This window comes from Pygoscelis adeliae, unplaced genomic scaffold (assembly GCF_000699105.1).
Source record: "Pygoscelis adeliae isolate BGI_AS28 unplaced genomic scaffold, ASM69910v1 Scaffold7, whole genome shotgun sequence".
NCBI classification, from domain to species: domain Eukaryota; kingdom Metazoa; phylum Chordata; class Aves; order Sphenisciformes; family Spheniscidae; genus Pygoscelis; species Pygoscelis adeliae.
Genome location: NW_008825268.1, coordinates 2977807 through 2996922, shown reverse-complemented (window position 1 = coordinate 2996922; position 19116 = coordinate 2977807). Strand labels below are relative to the sequence as shown.

Here is a 19116-nt window from a genome sequence, read left to right as displayed (position 1 = left end):
CACTTTCTTTCAGGAAGGCACAGTTTAGGCATTACGAAGTTGCTGTTTACAACCACCCTGTTTCTGTTTTCCCAGGTACCCAGAACAGGGAGCCAAACTACACTTTATCAGGTACGGTAAAATCTTCGCCCAATCTTCCCTGATACTTGATGAACTGTTCCCCAGCAGTTTCCAGGGTCACTGTGTCCCACCCGCTGTTGCTGTGACAGGCAGCCTTTTTTTCAGGGGAGGGTAGCAAAGGATAGTTCATATAGAAATTTTTTACATTTTTAACAAGACTTTGCAGATTATCATTTCCCTTTTTTTTTTTTTATTGCAGATGCAACCGTCTTTCTTTTCCATTGCAGCAGAAAGCATCTGTTGCAAAAACAAGTTGGAAAGGTTGTTATAATCTATCCCTTCTGTTCCACTGCATATAACACTTCCTACTTTTTCTCATTTTATACCCTCCAGGGAGAACCTTCACTTACTGGAGGAGGGCCAGGGTCTTCCCCGAGAGGAGCTGGATGAACGAATTGCCAGAGAGGAGTTCAGGAGACCGCGGGAGTCATTGCTGAATATCTGCACAGAGTTTTACAAGCACTGTGGTCCAAGGCTGAAGATTTTGCAGAATCTGGCTGGTGAGCCCCGAGTGACTTCTCTGGAGCTGCTGGATGTGAAGTCCCACATGAGGTATTCTGCAGGCATTCTGCTTTTACTTGTTCATTTCAGGGGGATTCCTTTCTTTTAGCTCTTAATGTTTCATAGTAGCAGACGGAATCACTTTTTGGTAGCGTAGTTGCATGTTGCTGTCTGAAACATGCAGAGCTTGTTTTGGATGTTCCTTAGATTGTACCTGATGCTGCTTATGTGTAAGGAAGGTTTCATACGCTCTCCTCTGGTGTCATTCAGACCCCCATCTCCAGTGGATGAAATAGCTCCATGGAAACCCATCTGATACATCAGAATAAGCTGCAGTGAGGAGCAGAGCAGATAAGGCTGCCTCTGCAGGGCAAGGGGTGGGGAAGCTGCCTAGCTGGCTGAGTATGACCTTTATCCTCCCCTGTGACACTACATCAGAACCAGCTGCTAACAAGCAACAAGGGCAGAGCAACTACTGCACCGTATTGCATAAATGCCTGAAGTGTGGGGATGGGGCAGGAGGCATTTACAGGACCACCACCTCAGCATGTGATACAGCAGGCGCACATCTTTTATTAAGGTGCAGCACTGAGCCCAGCTTGCTGGTTGGATGCTTACTGCAAACCGTTTCACGTGGTGCTGACCTAGAAGAAGGCGGGGGGTAGGGCCTTCTAAGCACTTCAGACCTGATTCTCTTCTCTGTGTATGCTGTTCATGGCAAAGACAAAATAGCGTTAAGTTGCTATTGAGAAGTTTGTCCAGATGTAAAAGACAACAAAAACTGGGACAAGAGGAAATGGACTGATTCTATTATCAGTTTTTCATTCATTTTCAGGGGAAACCCCTTTCTCACATAGTATTCCCTCAGGAAACATAAACTCATTAGAGTTGTTTCATGGTAAGATGTGTCTCAATGAAAACAGCACAGATACTCTCCAAGTGAGCCGCAGTTAGCACTGTTCTGACTGGCACTCGTCAGAAGGAAAACTGGATTAATATGAGGTGGTCCTAGTGTATCCTTTGGCAGGGGGGTCACAGGGAAACAGCTACCTGAATCCTTTTATGAGACAGAAATACTTCAAGATCATTGTTTGAATACCGAATAGCTAAATACCAAGAGGCATTTTTTTACGGCCTAAGCCAAACAGTGCTCCGTAGAGTATTAAAGTAAATAGGAAAGACAGCAAAGATATCTTAAGTTGTTTGGGACTGGCCTCAAAAGTGAATCAGAACCACCTTAACAGTAATTCATATTGCTCCCTGAACCCCAAGATGCCATTCTGGCTGTGAATTATTCCTCTCTTTCAGTGCTATACTTTTTTCCTCAGGAATACCCTGTAAAGGAAGCTGAAGGGGTGTTAGATCCTAGCAATGCACTGAGCCACCTCTGTTCCTGCCCCTGGACCAAGGAAAACCCTCTAAAAGTTATTCTACCTTTTACAAGCATGCTCTGAAAAAAATGGCAAATCCCCTTAGCTGGCAGATTCTGTCATAGAGATCTTTGGATTCAGGCTGTCTCTATAGAACACAAAATTGTGTTTGACATTAATTTAGGTCTTTTTTAACAAATGCCCCTAATTCCTTTGGGAATTGGGAGGTGATTTTTTTGTTTGGTTTGTGTGTTTGCATATGAATTAAATGTTGCTGCTCCCTGCCTCCAGCAAACGTTTAATAATTTAGAGGGTAATTTTAAACAAGATATGTCTGTCTCCAGAGATGCATGTCATTCTTATGTAGTGTTTGGCTGCAAACATACTGAAAACCTGATGGACATGGCTGCTTTTGCAGTGCCACCTTTACATTTTTTCCAAGGGACACAAGCCTCAGAAATCAATACATCTGTTTAGCTGTATTACAAACTCCATGACTTTTAGCAATAGAAGCCTGAGATAAGAACTTTAATCTTATGTTAGAAACAAAGGTGAGATTCTCAGGACAGATTATGTCCTTGGTTAGACATGTTGGAGTTTTTTTTATTATTTCAATGGGAGTGAGGAACACGTGTCTGATGAATGAACTTTATTTAGTGCAGTAAAGGAAGGGGCTTGCTTCTTTTTACTATCCTAGTCTTATGTTTGTATGTAACATAAGAATGCTCTAGTGTACTACCAAGAAGTATTTGCAGTTTAGCAGTAATGTGAGAACTTCATTTCTACATGTTTTTATATTCCAGAGTAATTGAAGTTAATTGTTCTTAAACTATTTTATGTCCCTCTCTTAAAAGACAAGTTTAACAAACTTAAACCCATATGTACAGAAGGTGTTATTGGTATATTTTCTGGAAAGATACTTTATTGTGAGAAGATTTCCATGAAGCAGAGTCACAGTACATAGCAGTAGCTGGCAAATACTGCATTCTTTTCAAGAGAGAAGGTCTTTCATGGTTAAATATTACAGCAGTAAATCTAAGGGATTGATTTGCAGGAGATAACGAGTTGTGCTCTGATTCTCTTATGTCTCCTGGAAAGTGCTAGAAATAACTGCTTTATTGGGGTTGGAACCTGAATAGCTTTACCATAGTTAGCCCTAAATAAAAGCGAGCATCATCTTGATTCTTACATAAATTCATTTCATGAGTATCAGTGAAATGACTGACAGGATTTAACCACTGTAGGAAAAAAAAAACTTTTCTAAGTAGAGAGCAGATTTACCAGGATGTGATGTGACAGCCATGGTCTTGGGAAGCTGACAGATGCCGTTTCAGAGACTTCAGAAAACAAGATAATATGCTAGTCATTTCAGACAGGATTCATCTCACCCAGTTTTAGCCATTTAAAAGTTAAATGTTTAGTCTGCAAAAGTCATAAAGATCTTTTTGGACCCAATGAAAAGGGAAATGCACATCCAATGAGCTGTTTATCCCAGTATTTCAGGAAGATAAGAATTTCCCAGGTTGTTTATTTCTGCATGAACGGACCTAGAAGATTAATTGAGATTGACGTCTCAAGTTGGATGAGATGGATCTTGCACTTTATAAGGCATAAGAAAGTTTTCATATACCATTATGTGCCACTGATATTGTATTGCCAGAAAGAATCATAATTATATGATAATTTAAATTTCACAGTGTTTAACAAAACAGTCTGTAGAATAGTAGGACAGAGTAGTTGTAAAAAGTAATAATAAAGAAATACCGGCTAAAGAAACACTTGTGTAGCACTTTTGGTTAATCTGAGGAACTTGTTGCCCTTGATATTGCTAGGCAGATTTTAAAGAGACTAGAAATATGTTCCATTAGTTGAAGGCATTTCAGAAGAAGCCCCCACAATATGAATAGGATTGTACTGTAATAGTCCACTACAACGTCTATTGATGTTTCAGGGAGCATACAGGTATCTATCCCTTTTATTAGTAGATGTAGCTTTATTACTTGTCTCTGTCTACTGCAAATATTCAAGTACTTCAGTAGGTCTTTGTCAAACTGCAAGTGTAAGTTAAATGTTGCCATGGTATTTCACAGTCAATGCAGAAAATGCCATCGGCAAGGCCATCTGGGAGGGTTAGAAGAAGCAACAGCAACACAATCTGTAGAGGTGTTAGGAGAAACAAATCAAAGCTGCAGGGAGCAATCGTACGAAGTACATGTTGTGTAAACCTATGGGACGGCACATTATTTTTAAAATTTAACACCTGAAAATTGCACAGTGAGACCTCTTAAAGTGGTGACACTGAAAAACAAGCACAAAACCAAACCAAATCACTCATTAATTGACATACAGATGATGTCACATCTGTGTTTCACAGGCATTTGCAATGCTGTAATCTTACTAACAGCTCAGGTACTTTGTTTTTAGCTACACAAATCCATGATTCCTGATGTTCCTTTGGTGCATTAAATATCAATGTAAAAATATTCTTTAGACCATTCACATGTACATAAATATAAACAGTGATTCCAGCAAAATAATCTTAACAGACCAGGAACTGTGGTATTGGGTCTAAGAGTTTGAATAGCAGCACATTTGACTTTTGCATCTTTTTCTTTTTACTAGGCTACTGAAGATTTATCTGTTAGTTCATTGGCATGTGTGGAGAAATGCAAGTTGTATTTGATTTTCCTCTTAACAAAACCTGGTTTTAGATTGGCAGAAATCGCACATTCCCTGCTGAAGCTGGCACCTTATGACACACAGACGATGGAAAGCCGAGGTCTCCGGCGCTACATCATGGAGATGCTGCCCATCACTGACTGGACAGCTGAGGCGGTGAGACCTGCCCTTATCCTCATCTTAAAGAGATTGGATCGTATGTTCAATAAAATTCACAAGATGCCTACTTTGAGGTGAGCAGGTATAATGGAAACCCTCTGGGGTCCGTTTCTGATGTTGCAAGCCTTGAAATGTGGGTATGTCATCTAACCAAAACTGTCATGTTGCAGTGAATCTTTACAACATATCAGAAAATGAACTGATGTTTTTATCTCTGTAAGTGTGCATTTATGTTGACGTTTTTGTTGTGTCTTCTGGTAGCAAGAGAAGAAATGCTTGGTTATTAAGAACTACAGAGAGAACTTCCAGAAATCTCATTTTTCTTCCTCCAAAATAAGTCTTCAGATTTGTACCATCTCACTACCCTCTTTATTTATTTTAGCTGTGAGTTGAGGAGATTAATTTTGTTTTTTAATGGAAAGTTAAACTGTAGTAAGAATATTTCTAGCATGCCTTCTCAAGAAAATACTGTTATGTTCTCTGTAAAGATAAAAATAGTCTGGAGCTATGCAGTAGCTTCTGAATGCTCCTTAGTAAAGGGAACAGGACTGCATCGATTACATCTAGTCAGTGGCTAGTGAAAGCCTGGTGCATCACACAGTAGCATTATGGTGCCGGCTTTGGCGACTTCAAGAAGTATTCAATATGGAGCATTCACACCTCGGAGGCAGTGATACAAATCCAGTCTGGGTAGTGTAAAATCTCTCAGCCCTGTGGATTTTCCAGTGATCTGAGTAAAAAGAGGCATTGGACTCAGTCACCCTCATGGGCCTGTGTCCCCAGCTGCTTGAATCAGTCACTTTGTTGGCAGTCTCAGCTGAGAAGCCAAATGAGGTTAGAGAACATCAGAATTTAGGACTCAGACACAAAACTTTAGGTCCCAGTGGGAATCATATGTACCCAACTAAGATGGAGCAAATAATAGGGAGGTGATCTCTTCTTTCTGGCATCACTACCTATCACTCTCCTTTGGCTAACAATCTGCTTTAAGAAACTCCTGCCCTCGTAGGGAATTTAGAGGCAGAAATTTTGATGCTTCTCTTTCCTGTTGGTTTGATTCTTTGCCATGTCTTGCCTGCTTTTTGCTCATTCTTTCTTTTCTCGCTCATACTTTCTTCTGCCTCAAAGGCAGCTTAGGGGTCTTCCTGTTCCTGAAGACCTTTCCTCTTTGTGTAAGCTGAGTGAACGCTCATAAATTAAAATTCCCTTCATATTCTCTCTGTCTGTGCCTGTACCTATGCCTGGCTGAAACTGCTCTTCCGTACACAAAGGGACAGTGACAGCAAAGCCACTGGACCAAATGCAGCAACTACATTTAAGCATCATTGGGCCAAGAAGCCTCTTAGAGATGGGGCTGGGTGCCAGGCCCTAGGAGCCATCCATTGGGATACTCACATCAGAATCTTACATGCTGCCTCCTGTGGACACCCCGCTCCAAAACCAGCGTCTGATGGGAGTAGTATATGTGTAAGAACAAGTACAAGGACAAACTACTATTCTGAAGATTTAGGAACAGCGGATGCTGAAAGATGAGATATATGTTGGTCTGCATAAGTGAACAGTTGATCCCCCGTGTGTCTCTAGGAAGTCTACTGAGGAGCTTGACTAGGGTATTGTTTAGTCTTGAGCTAACAAGTTATGCAAGCCTTGTCTTTCTGTCCCCATAAGTGCACAGTCAGATGGTGGCTTGAGAACTATACTTACTCCAAAGAGTCAGGCCCTGAGATGAAGGATGTGAACCACTTTGATGTTACCTATGCTGTGTCTGCTTACGGTTAGGAAGGACTCCATTCAGCATCTGTCATGAGCCCTGGAAGCTGTTTTGGTGAAAAAAGCAAAGTGTCAGGGAAGAAAGGATCCTTGGAATGAAGGACTTTGGTACTGGTAGGGAAATGCATCAGCCCTCCTGCACAGGGTGAGGAAGGTAAAGATTGTACTGCTGGGCCAGTTTAAGTTTAGGGTAGACTCTGTCTGCGAGTCACTCTGGCAGAGCAGACTAGACTGCAAAGTAGCTCACAGAGGGCGCTCACGGCTGATGGGGTTTGTTCCCTTCTCTGAAAACATCCACAAGCCACAAGAGATGGAGGAGTTGCTGTCAGTTGGGAGCATGGCACAGCAGACCGCTTTCCCCACACAGGCACACCTGAGACAGCTATCTGGTGGCTCCCTTTCATTCACCGTCTGTCAGAGGGAAGCGTCAGGGAGTGAAACACAGCTCATCCGCCACTGCTGTTGTCAGGGGATTGTGTCGCTAGCGCAGACCCCTCTGCTACGTTTCTCGTCTCTCTCAAACGCCCAGTGTGCTCTGTGGCTCTGTGCTTTCCTGAGCTGCGTGGGTAAAACCTTTTCTCTGTTGCGCACTCTGTGCTCATCTTGGACGTCGTTGCTGTCTGAAACGTTTCCTCTGTGGGCGTCACTGTGTGTCGGTTGCCGTGTTTGCAAGCGTCTGGTGGGGGGCAGGAGGCCCGTGGCTAACGGCACCTACTGTTGTATTGCAGGCGCCAGGTTGAGTGGGAGCCTGCCAGCAATTTGATTGAAGGGGTTTGTTTGACACTTCAGAGGCAGCCAATCATATCCTTCCTGCCTCACCTTAGGTCTCTGATCAATGTGTGTGTCAATCTGGTGAGTAGCCAAGCGGCAACCCCGTGAACCTTTGCTAAACCTCCCCCTGCTGCTGACTTCTCTGGACTGAAGATGACAGTTCATTCCCATTCCTGTCATTTTACCTGTCCCCCTTACCCCTCGCAAGGGGACTTCGCAAGTGACACTAGAGATAGCAAGGTTCATTTTTGAAGTGGTGCATGGGGAGATACAGTGACCGGTAGCGGTGGTCAAGAGATTTATTTCCGTTGCTTCCCACGCACCACTTTGAAGATCCACCTTTGCCAGATTGAGCTGAGAGTTGAGGGCTGCAAGTTGGAGAGTGGGGTGGTGGAGACTGCACACACCTGGTAGGCATGGGGAGAGGGTGGCACTGGGGATACCTACCGTCTCCAGTGGGGAAGGTCCCTGATGGCTCTGTCAGAGGCCATCAGGTGTTGGCTAGTTAGAAGGGTTTACATGGGTGGATTCACTCCACTGTTTGCAATGTCCCTGGCTTGATCTAGTACAGGTTTGCACTGTACAATGTTCAGATCCCACTCTTAGTAGAATTTATGCTCCTAAGTGTGATTCAACAGAGAGATGATATAGACAGAGCCTGTCTGGTCATTAGTGGTAGATTGTAGTGTTTCTGCAGCTGTTACACTGGGGACAAACCCTCAATTTGATATCAGTGTAACTCCAGCCATTTGGACAAACATGCATGCTTACATTCCATGTGGAAAAAATGCAAATAAAGAGGGAAAGGCTGCACTAGCATTTTTATTGTTATTGGGTTTTATAACATTTTCGTCTGAGAATGTAAATGTTGTAACTTTTTCTAACAGTAACAGAAAACCTCCCAGCGTTCACCAGTGCTCTGAGGAGCTTTAAAAACAACGATCATTAGTTAAAATGCAATATCAATTTTTGCCAGGATCCTGTCCTTCAAGTCCATGCAGCACTCATCGCTGCAAGGGCAGGGAAGCTCCAACCTATCAGAGTCTATAAGACTTCCTTATTCAAGCACAGGTAGCTACTTGGAGGCACCACAAATCTGGGCCCTCAGACTACTTAGGGTTGCTACATGGGGAAGTTGCTACAGAGTTAGCTCACATACAAGTTTAGAATGGACTTGCAGTTTGGCAAGCAGGCATGGCAGAGTGAATCACATCAGCAAGCTCTCCAAAGGGCCCACATTAAGAATTAGCCAGTGCTCTAAAAATAGCAGAAAGCTCTTCAGTGCAGTCATCATGCTTACATTCAGCTGGCTGGGAACATCAGGGAGAGCTACCAGGAAAAGATGTACTCTTACTGTTAAGAGTATTTTACCTTTAGCTGCCAGAACTATGGCCACTATGAGCTGTGGGAGCACTCCTGACTGCATGCTGTATCATGTGTAGACCAGTTGCATCATGAAGCCCAAAAAGACCAGCCAGGAAGGTGGGGAAATGTCTAAATGATAATCCATGGTGATATAAAGAAAAGGCTCTGCCTCTTCCCCTTCTAAATTGTCCTTTGGTTTTCTGGCAGAAAACTGGTTACTGCCTTTCTCCCCAGGCTGAATTTGGAAAAATGGAGTGCATTCATCTCCCCTAAGCTTAGGCATCTGCCAGGTAGCTTCTCCCTGTTCCTATCATCTAGATGTGTCTAGTCATGGAGAGAAACAGGCATATGCAGGCCTGTGATTTAATTCCTCCTGAGGGACACATCCAAAATGGCTCAAATAACTCTCCCCTAGAAGTGCTATTTTCTTGTGCTGATATTTCAAGGAGTTCCAGACAACCAGGTCACATGCAGGTGACTCTGCTTCAGACATCTGGGGTCAGGTGAGATGAATCATACCTAGAGTTCCTAAGAATAGACTGTGTTTGAGAGGAATCTGAACATTGTACAAAACCCGGCTTGGGTCAGACTTAGGACATTATTTTTTAAGTAGATCAGCAAGACAAGGGAAAAGATGTCCAGTTTCAATGCAGACTTTTTGCTTTGATGACATATTTTTATTTGTTATAGTCATTACATGACATATCCTCCAACTCTAACTGTTCCACCAGTCCAGTGCTGGTCATTCAGGGCTGGTACTGGGTACATTTATAAATGTACCAGGTTACCTGTGCACTCCTCCCACCCTTGCTGGTTCCCTCTTCTCCCCTCCCTTTCCCTGCTAGAACTCCTTCTCCTCACTGGCCCCAGCTCCCGCAAGGACCACTGGGGGGGCTGGTTCTCCTAGAGCCACCCCAACCCAGTGCTCAATGGAAGGCCCCTCCATTTCACTGACGTTGGAGGATATGGCATGGATGAAACTGCAAGTAGTCAGTTGTGGTGATGTGCTCTGTTTGTATTGCAGGTGATGGGAGTGGTAGGACCCTCCAGTGTGGCTGACGGATTACCCCTTCTTCATCTCAGCCCTTATCTCTCGCCACCTCTGCCCTTCAGCACAGCTGTTGTCCGGCTTGTAGCATTGCAGATACAGGTCTGTCTGCCCTGGCCTGTGGCCAGGCCTGTTATAACTTCTGGTTGAGACACCAACTCATCGGTGCTCTGTTTTCTTTCTGCAAAAGCTGGGCAAAAACTGTGGAACATACACCAAAAATGAAAGAGAAGCAACATGTAAATTCTCCCTTCTTTTTTAAGGCTTGAACTGAGCTCAGAATCCACCTGTTGGGGCCAAGTCGACAGCAAGCATCCATCAGCTTAACACTGCCATTGAAGTCCAGGGAGTTCGGCTGATTGATGCTCTTTAAGGGTCTGACAAGCATGTTAGGATTCTCTGCAGGATCTAAGGAGTTATCATAATTCTCCTGCCACGGGGAGATGGGCCCTGGCCTAAGTCACATCCACACAACCCTACCTCTTCTCCTGTGGGACCATATGTGTAACTGAGAGTGGAGTTTGTGCTCTTCTGCTCTTACCTGAGTTGGTCACATGGTGTGCCAGCTCAAAAAAGCAGGGCAACTTGGCTTTTCAGCTGCTGACTCAATAGCATCCTTGTTGTCCAGAATGAAAAAACCCATCCTGGACTTTTTGGAGAATTCATCGCTATTCCTTTCTCATAGCAGTGCCATAACTATTACAGAGTCTTTCTGCCTCTGTATCCCTTTCCCTCCCCATTGGCATGAAATCAAACAGAATGGTGACCAATGAAGGGACAAATTTCCTAATCTAGCTCCAACTTGCATTTTTAAATATGCATTGGCACATCCAGTTGAATACTTCAGCACGCATTTCTGAGCAGTGGGGCAGCTTGGGAAGGAGGGCTTATAGGGACCAAAACACAGTGCTGTCCCTTGGAGCATGAGGCACAAAAGGACTTTTTGGTACCAAACTGACACAGAAAGAGGACAGATTTCTTCCAGCTCTGAGGTAATGGTTCTTTAATCAAAAGCAAAAAAAAGGGCCACCTTCACCTTCTCTGAAATCTTTTCTCTTTTTAAAAACCAGATACCAAATTAGTAATTTTTTTAAAGTATTGGGAGTTTTTACTTTTATTATCCTCTGCTCCCTTTGCACTCATTCTTTTCGTGGGCTTTAAATGTAATGAAAACCAAACATGTCAGAAAAACACATGAGTAGTCGTATTCCTAATACTTCCAGCAGGATATGAAACAGATGTACTTCACACCCCATCAGAAAACATCTTCTCCTGGAATTTCTCAGCCCAGATCTGCAAGCTTGTGGGGTTGCAAGGTTCAGTTGCATTTCACAGCTAAGTCTGTAGCAACTGGGAAGTTGCAAATGAGCAGAGTTCTACTGACAGTCATTTGTATTAACTCCTCTAAAGATGAAAGACCTTTCAATTTAGGCTTGACTATGCATCAAGACGTAAATGTGCATTTTGTTTATTTTTCAGGAGTTCATTCTTTGCATTAGGGAGGATGATAGGGCAGTACCTATTCATTAGGGAGGGAATAACCTCCATGTTTGGACAGCAGAATATTTAGATCATGTAATTTGTGCAATTTCCTCTGGTCGGTTTTTTTTATTCCCCGTAGTCTGGGTCAGATCCTGATGCCACTCACAGTAGTGCAGAGTTTAGGACTAACACTCAGCTGACTCCTGTGGGATACATCTGATTTTGTTAATGATATCTATGAGTTAGGAATCTGGGCTTCTTACCTCTTGGCTATGACAAGAGCAGGTGATACCTATGTTACTCCGTGAATTCCTTTTACTCCTAAGTGGTCTAATTCAATCAGGACATCAATGCCGGTGTTGTACTGTGTAAACAGGATGCCCAGGGGATCGTCATTCCCTGCAGTAACTTGTGTGCGTGATCTGCTGATGAAATCGTTTAATCCTTTCTTATTATTACTGCACAGGCTTTGAAAGAAGATTTCCCCCTAAGCCATGTCGTCTCCCCATTCACCAATCAGGAAAGAAGGGAAGGAATGCTTTTAAACCTACTGATTCCATTTGTGCTCACAGTAGGATCTGGAAGCAAAGGTCTGACTAATTTAACAAAAAGAGTTTTTCTCCCCCTTTTCTGACAACCGATGTTTGCACTTTCCCTGCTCTCTGTTGATTTTTTATTTTTATTTTTTAATTTGGTTTTCTGTCACGGAAGTGTGTCAGCTAAGTGCCCTTCGGGTCCAAGACTGAAAAGAGCCCCACTGGGAGAAGTTGTTGTTGTTGTTTCTTCTCTTTGTTTCAGCTGTGCCATGGTTCTTGAGTGAGGTCTGACACAGATGTGCTCCTTCTTTTGAAACTAGAGTGCAGGGCAAGACAAATCTGTTGTAGCAGAAGCCACAGAGGGGAGCAGAGGTCACAGAAATTGTATGCCCCTGTGGATCACAGTCTGCCCAACCCATGCCACTTGCCTGGCACAAGTCCTGCTCCTTGCTATCTTCTATAGAGGGTGATCACTGGTAAAGCCCTAAACGAAAGCAAAGAGTAAAGGGAGAGGGGAATGTCAAAAGGAAATGAGATTACGAGACCACTGAACGGGACATTTCTTTGTGCTGTGTAGCTCTGTGTTCGTGTGTGTTTGTGTTGGTGCTAAAATAAACTTTGCCTTTGCTTGCAGGAGGAGAAGCAGCATAACAAGGTGTGGGGGACGGAGTTTTGGCTTAGGGGACATTTGAGATTGCGCCCCATTTTGGAACTGAACAGGGTCTGGATCTTTTGGGTGTCTTTGATGGGATGTAGCCTGATCTGTCTCTCTCTCTCCCCTCCCAATGCATCTCAGACAGCCCCTGGCTGGAGCAGCCTGAGGTCCTGCTGCTGCTCCAGACTGTTATCAATATCCTCCTGCCACCTCGCATCATCAGCACTTCCCGCAGCAAGAATTTTATGCTGGAGAGCTCCCCTGCCCATTGCTCCACCCCAGGGGATGCGGGGAAGGACCTGCGTCGGGAAGGGCTCGCAGAGTCCACCAGCCAGGCTGCCTACCTGGGTGAGTGATGGCTTCTGCTCACCACTGGGAAGAGACAGAGAGAAAATGGAGCGTTCAAGACTGTAGATAGCACCAAAGAAAACCGTCTCAGGCAGGTTTGAGCTCTTTAGAGCTGCTTTAGGTCTTGTCCTGAACAAGGGGCCAGGCCAGAGCATGAAGCCAGGAGTATCTCTGGAATGTATTGCAACATGAGCAGTGTCTGCACTGCAGCTGGAGGAGATTGCAGCACAGCTAGAAGTCGCTGAGTTTTCATACTTCCAGGATATAGCAGTGAAGCCACAAAATGCAAGTCAGACAGCCTACCAGCCCCTAACATCACAGCTGCACTGGCCCTTGGCTAGCTAGAGTGAAACATGATGCAGTCTGTCTGCCTGCTAGCCCTGCGCACACACAGTCCTTACTGACTGATATTCCCTCTGTTCACTGTCTGCTGCTGCTAGGTAGTACTATATTTTCTTACGTATGACCCACAGGTGAAAGGAAAGAAAAACTAATTAAATTGGAGATGAAGCAGCAGTGCAGATTGTCAGGGCTATATGGGGAGTGTTTTGTCTCAAAGCTCTCACTCCTTCAAACATGTTCTCTGTTTCTGATTATGTGAGGGCATTTACCTGAAGGCTTATATTCAGGTCTTTCTTAACCCATGTCTGAGGAATGGGGTAACACTGATGAAAAAATGGCAATTCACCACTGATTTAGCCCAACAAACCCAACCCCAACAAACCTGGATATAGATGTGTGATGGCTGAGATGTCTTGGCCATCCCATCAAAAAAGATGGAGTAGTCAACCTTCCCCCAACAATTCCCAGGCCTGGAACAATTCCTGTTTGTTCCAGACCAGGGGAGCATGGAAAGGGGGACATTCCTTGTCTCTCCTGTGAGCTAACTGTTGGTCACTGCCCACTTCAATACAGAACATTGTTTTGAACCTCATCGCTGTTCATCCCCACTTGTAATGCAGTGCTCTTGTGAATTACGGCCCTTGGCTTACTGGACCGTAGTTTTGTTTAGATTACAGTTTGGCCATGACTCATGCAGCTGCACTGCTAGAAAGGTTCTTTGCATTACCCCATAAATAACCTGGAGGTTATTGTGCTCACAGGGTGACTCTTTGTGTGGATATGTTTGATCAAGATTTTTGAGGTTGTCTGATCAGCCAGGGCTGTATTCCCCCCCTGAGCTGCTTTCAAAATATCTGAATTCCAGGAAGACAAAAGAACTCTGCAGGCAGGGAGAGGGGAAGCTAGAGCAAGAAAATACAGAGGAACTTAGGTTTGAAGTAGGAAAATTTCTCTGGAAATGGGACTCTCAGTCCTGAACCTGAGGCCTTTATTATAAGAAGGTTGCCCTCCTTCCCTGCAGCATTTGGAGACTGATAGAAAAGACACTTGTGACTCTGAGGTGTGTGGGTGTGCATGTGCACGTGCATGCATGCATGCATGCCTGTGTAGGTTTGTGCCCACTGTGGCCCCCCCATTCCTCCCTCAATGCTTGCAAGGGACACTGATAATATCTCTGACTGCCATTTGCTGGTGTGTGTTCCCCTGTAGCCCTGAAGGTGATCCTTGTTTGCTTTGAACGCCAACTGGACAGCCAGTGGTACTGGCTGAGCCTGCAAGTCAAAGAGATGGCACTGCGGAAGGTGGGAGGGCTGGCCCTGTGGGATTTCCTCGACTTTATCGTACGAACACGGATCCCTATCTTTGTGCTCCTTCGGCCCTTCATCCAGTGCAAGGTAACAGTTGCTTTGGCTCCTGCTAGATCACTCCCTGAAGGCAAGATATCCTTTATTCCCCTGCTGAGAACAGAGGACCATCATTCCTGGAAGAACTGTGTGTTTACGTAGGGAGTGACTTTTCAGAAGTTAGTAGGCCTGTGAACCCTTTGAAACTAAATCACAGGGCTTTTTCCTAGACAACACTAAAGAGTATGCCAGTCATATAGGAGCTCTGATCCACAGAGTACAGCTAGTCTTAGTTCCCCTGGGTGGGAATGTACTATCAGGCTCAATGAAGAGGGTTTGCATGTGTCTTTGTTTTGCAACAAAGACACTCAAAGCACTTGGAAGTAGTGTGGATGCTCTGAATCTAGGAGGGGGTTGGCAGAAATCTTCCAGAAATCCCTCTTCTATACAGAGCCAGGCAATACAAGCTAACAGCCAGGAAGGACCACTCCACTTTCCATCTCTTGGGTGAAGGTTCTGACAGGGCTCTTGTGGATGGACAGACAGCTGCTAGGCTGAGGCAGCCAAAGCTTAAGTTATTCACGGCTCTTCCCTGCTCACCAGGCAGACTAGCACATGGTAATCCATCTTACTTAGCCTACCGTGTCTCACTGCTTGGACAGACTAAATCATCTTGGAGGAAGGATCTGTCTCGCGTCTGACGGTAGAGCTTAGCATAAGGAAGCCCTCATCCCCATGTACCAATGTCAGTGAGGTTTTGATATCTGTCAGTCAAATACAAGGTTGTCGCTGAAAGACAGGTGGAAACCTCATAGCTGGAGTCAAAACCCCATGCCTACAAGGAAGACAGTCTGCTGGCTGCAGGCTCATGCTGATCTGGAGACTAGTTCCAGTTCCCTGGGCATCATTTCCCTGCAATGCTAACGTGTCCCAATTTTGCAGCTGCTGGCCCAGCCGGCTGAGAACCACGAGGAGCTGACTGCTCGACAGCACATTGCCGACCAGCTGGAGAGACGGTTCATACCGCGCCCGCTCTGCAAGAGCTCCCTTATTGCTGAATTCAATAACGAACTGAAGATCCTGAAGGAGGCAGTGCACAGCGGGTCTGGTAAGGAGGACAGGGAAGAGCTAAGGGCCATCAGCCCAATCTGGCCAGCTGGCTCACCCATAAATTAACTTGTGAGGCAGACCTGCCCGCTGCCTAGGAGGGGGATGTGGTAATCCACCCACACCCCGACAGCCTATCCCTGGACCAGGCCCTATGCCCAGCCCAGCCTTGCCACTGGACAGCCAACAGAAGTCCAGGTTAGTTGTGAAGTACACCTTGTCCTGCCCATTTTTTTCCACTAAGTCTGTCCCCCATTTCCCAGCAGCTGCCTGTCACTGTCACAGCTGGCTTGTGCAGCCCCAACCCACAACACAGCAAACTGCTACCTACATCTCTGTAAATCCAAAGCTGCTCATGTAGAAACATCTGTCTGTTTGTCAGCAGCAGATCTGTCTCCTCCTTTCTCCTCTTGGTCTCTTTTTGATTTTTCTCTACTCTTACCAGTGCGGTGCAGATCAGCATCCCGAGCTGATGGTGGACTGAATTCTCTCTTGCATGAGGGGACACTTTTCTCCTGTAACAGTCACCCTTGTTGCCACGAGATGGCGGCCACTGCTTACACACAGCAAGAGATTTTATGTGCTTTGTTCTTAGGACAGGAAAATTTTCAAAAGAAAATGCCTCAGCTGTTTTTTCCTTGGTAATAATTTTCCTTGTTCCTAAATGTTGAAGCTGATCTGGAAAATATGGCGCTAAGATTGAGGGAGAAATCCAGACTGCCTAAGAAAAATGGACAGAGATTTTGGGGAGATGAGGTGAGCCAGGGCAGCTGTGTCTTGTTTCATCACCTCTGCCAACCCCTGCCCCACTAGTCCAGGCAGAATCAAGTGCCCGACATGACAGGAATGCTTTGCTCGTTATTGATTTCCGGTGCCATCACTGACTTGGGTTTGGTTTTCCCACTCTTGCGCAGCTTACCAAGGGAAGACATCTGTCAGCACCGTGGGCACCTCCACCTCCGCTTACCGCCTGAGCCTGGCCACTATGTCCCGCTCCAACACCGGCACTGGCACGGTCTGGGAGCAGGACAGCGAGCCTTCCCAGCAGGCCTCGCAGGACACGCTGAGTCGCACAGATGAGGAGGATGAAGAAAGTACGTGGCTACTGATTCAAGCTAAGCCCCCAGTATTGAAGATGTTTTCTTGATGCCCCAGAGGACGGCTGGGAGGGGAAGACAGTTGTCCTTGGCCCAGCGTGACCAAAAGGCCCATAGGGGCAGGAGGCTAAGAAACTGGTGTGGTTGCTACACAGTTCATGGTGTTAAAGCTTGCGTCATTACATACCTCCTCATTCCCTCCTGAGCTCTTTTTAGTGTATGAGACCTCAGCTGACATGCAATCCTCACAGTGCTGACAAGGCATTTGGCAATCAGTCCTCTCTTTGACCTACATCATGACAGTAGGAAGGGGCTGTGGCTGGCTCTGTAGTTAGGATCCTGTTCCTGCAGGATCTTAGTACTTCCTGCTCATCAATTCTGTCCAGACACTCTGACGTGGAATATGTTGTCCTTGTGCTGCATGGGATCCAGCTGTGGCTTTCTGCAGGGTGGAATGTCTGTGTGCTTGTGTCGCTCGATTAACAAAGCGGAAATTAAGCCTTAAACCTCCTGACAACAAAAGCTTGATCTCCCTTTTGGGCAGCTGGCACGTTCTGGGGTTGCCAGGCTTCCTGGTGCCAGTTTAGAAGGAATGGAATGGCGAATCTTTTGGGGACTAATTTGCAATGACCTGAATGTTGCTTTGTCATTTCAGCCGAGTTTCATGTTATTCTTGGAATTTTGTCTTCTCTCTGCTTCTGGGCTGTCCATCTGCTTCTGAGTTGTCCATCACTGAAAGCCAGGGTAGAAAACTCTGCTCATATGTCATCAGGCTTGGGCTTCCCCTACTTTAGCAGGGGTACTATCTTCTGGTGCTGCAACGGTTGGTTGCCTCAATGCCTGAAACGCAGGCGTTTCACTTCTGTATTTGAGGACTGCTGACTATTCCCCAAAGACATTAAACAAAAGGAGTGAAAATGGGTGGCTCAAAAGAAAGGCAGAATTGCCTTTTGGGAAAGAACAGTTAGCCTGAAACTTTGCAGGCTCAGCCCAACTTTATTTTAGCTGGGTTCATCACTAAACATTGTACAATCCACCCAGTATTGTACTGCTAATACATTGCTCAGATACTCACTGTGGCAAACTCTGGTTTCAGCCTCAGATTAATTATGAGCCACTGTGTGGAACGATGAGTGCTATCTTCCTATTTGCTTGCGGCAGGACTACCTCAGCCCTGCCTTGGCTTAATGCTGCCATAAAATATTTCAGTATATCAATATTGGAAAAGGTCAAAAAGAAAAGAGAAAATTACGCAAAACTTCCCATTTTGTTTTATTTATTTGCAATTAGGAGTTGTTGTGGTAAAAGCCACAACAGAGACATTTCTTTCCAGGTACTTTATATAATTTGAAACAGCACTGAAAATTTCAAGCAGTCCTGATCACAATCCAACTGTCTGCATAATTCAGTTGCAGCAGGATGTATTTGAGTCAATTTATCCAATTTTTTGATGACATTTTAAAATGCATGTCCCAAAGGGTGTTAAAGGGTCAGTTCTGCATTTTGCTGTTATGTATTTTATCTTTTGTAACAGTGCTTTGCTATATCATAGCAGCAGTTTATTACACACCAGCAAAATGTCCAGTTACAACTTTTATGCCAGAAAACACTGTATATTAACAAACAATTTATTAATCACAGGAATTAAGCTGAATTCCCCAAACACGTTTTCCTGAGAGCCATATAAACTGAAAGCATACATAAATCCCTGCCCCATGTGTGCCGGGTTCCTCATCCTGCAGGGTTTTATGCATATGTCTTTCTGAACTGTGACTGTAAAATCTAATGGAAGTATTCAAATTTGCAGGCTTGGGGTCTTAGTAAGTAAATGCTGGGTACACCTTTGGCATCCTGTTCTCTCTCGACAACTGAAATATATAGGTGGGGTTTGGGGCGGTTGCTTCCTCTCCTTTCCTGTTTTTTCTTTCTTTCTAGATGACTCCTTGAGCATGCCCAGTGTGGTAAGTGAACAAGAAGCATACCTTATGGGTGCCATTGGGAGGAGGCGGTTCTCCAGCCATCTCTCCAGCGTGTCTGCACCTCAGGCTGAGGTGGGCATGTTACCCAGCCAAAGGTAACAACATGGGCTTTTCACCTTTCCCATTAAATTCATGAGAGCAGAAGTGGCGCAGGTATATTATGTGTACATCGGAGATGTGGGATAGTAGAATCAGTGCCAGCATAGTGATGCTAAATTTATTCACTCTGAAATAGTGTCAGACCAAGGTTGCAGGGTTGGAAATAAAGATTTTCCAGGATGATCTGTGTTGAGTAAGGTCCATAAGAACAAGCTGTCATCCATAGAAACTTTCCTCTTAAACAGTTTCAGAAACCCTCAGCACTATTATTTTCCTCTGCTACTACCATGGATAGCAAAAAGAAACCACATGATTTTGGGGCTATGCACTGAACCAGGGGACCGT

General features: G+C 44.9%; 1 protein-coding gene across 1 annotated transcript in view; it reads left to right on the top strand.

Moving 5' to 3' along the window:
• The window catches only part of UNC80 (unc-80 homolog (C. elegans)), a 136141-nt gene that overhangs the window by 105885 nt on the left and 11140 nt on the right, over positions 1-19116 (top strand). The window contains 11 exon segments of the mRNA XM_009329652.1: positions 76-111; positions 454-672; positions 4703-4903; positions 7328-7451; positions 9760-9885; positions 11732-11855; positions 12598-12804; positions 14356-14540; positions 15432-15597; positions 16511-16690; positions 18629-18767. Of these exon segments, the coding sequence (XP_009327927.1) occupies positions 76-111; positions 454-672; positions 4703-4903; positions 7328-7451; positions 9760-9885; positions 11732-11855; positions 12598-12804; positions 14356-14540; positions 15432-15597; positions 16511-16690; positions 18629-18767 (1707 nt within the window).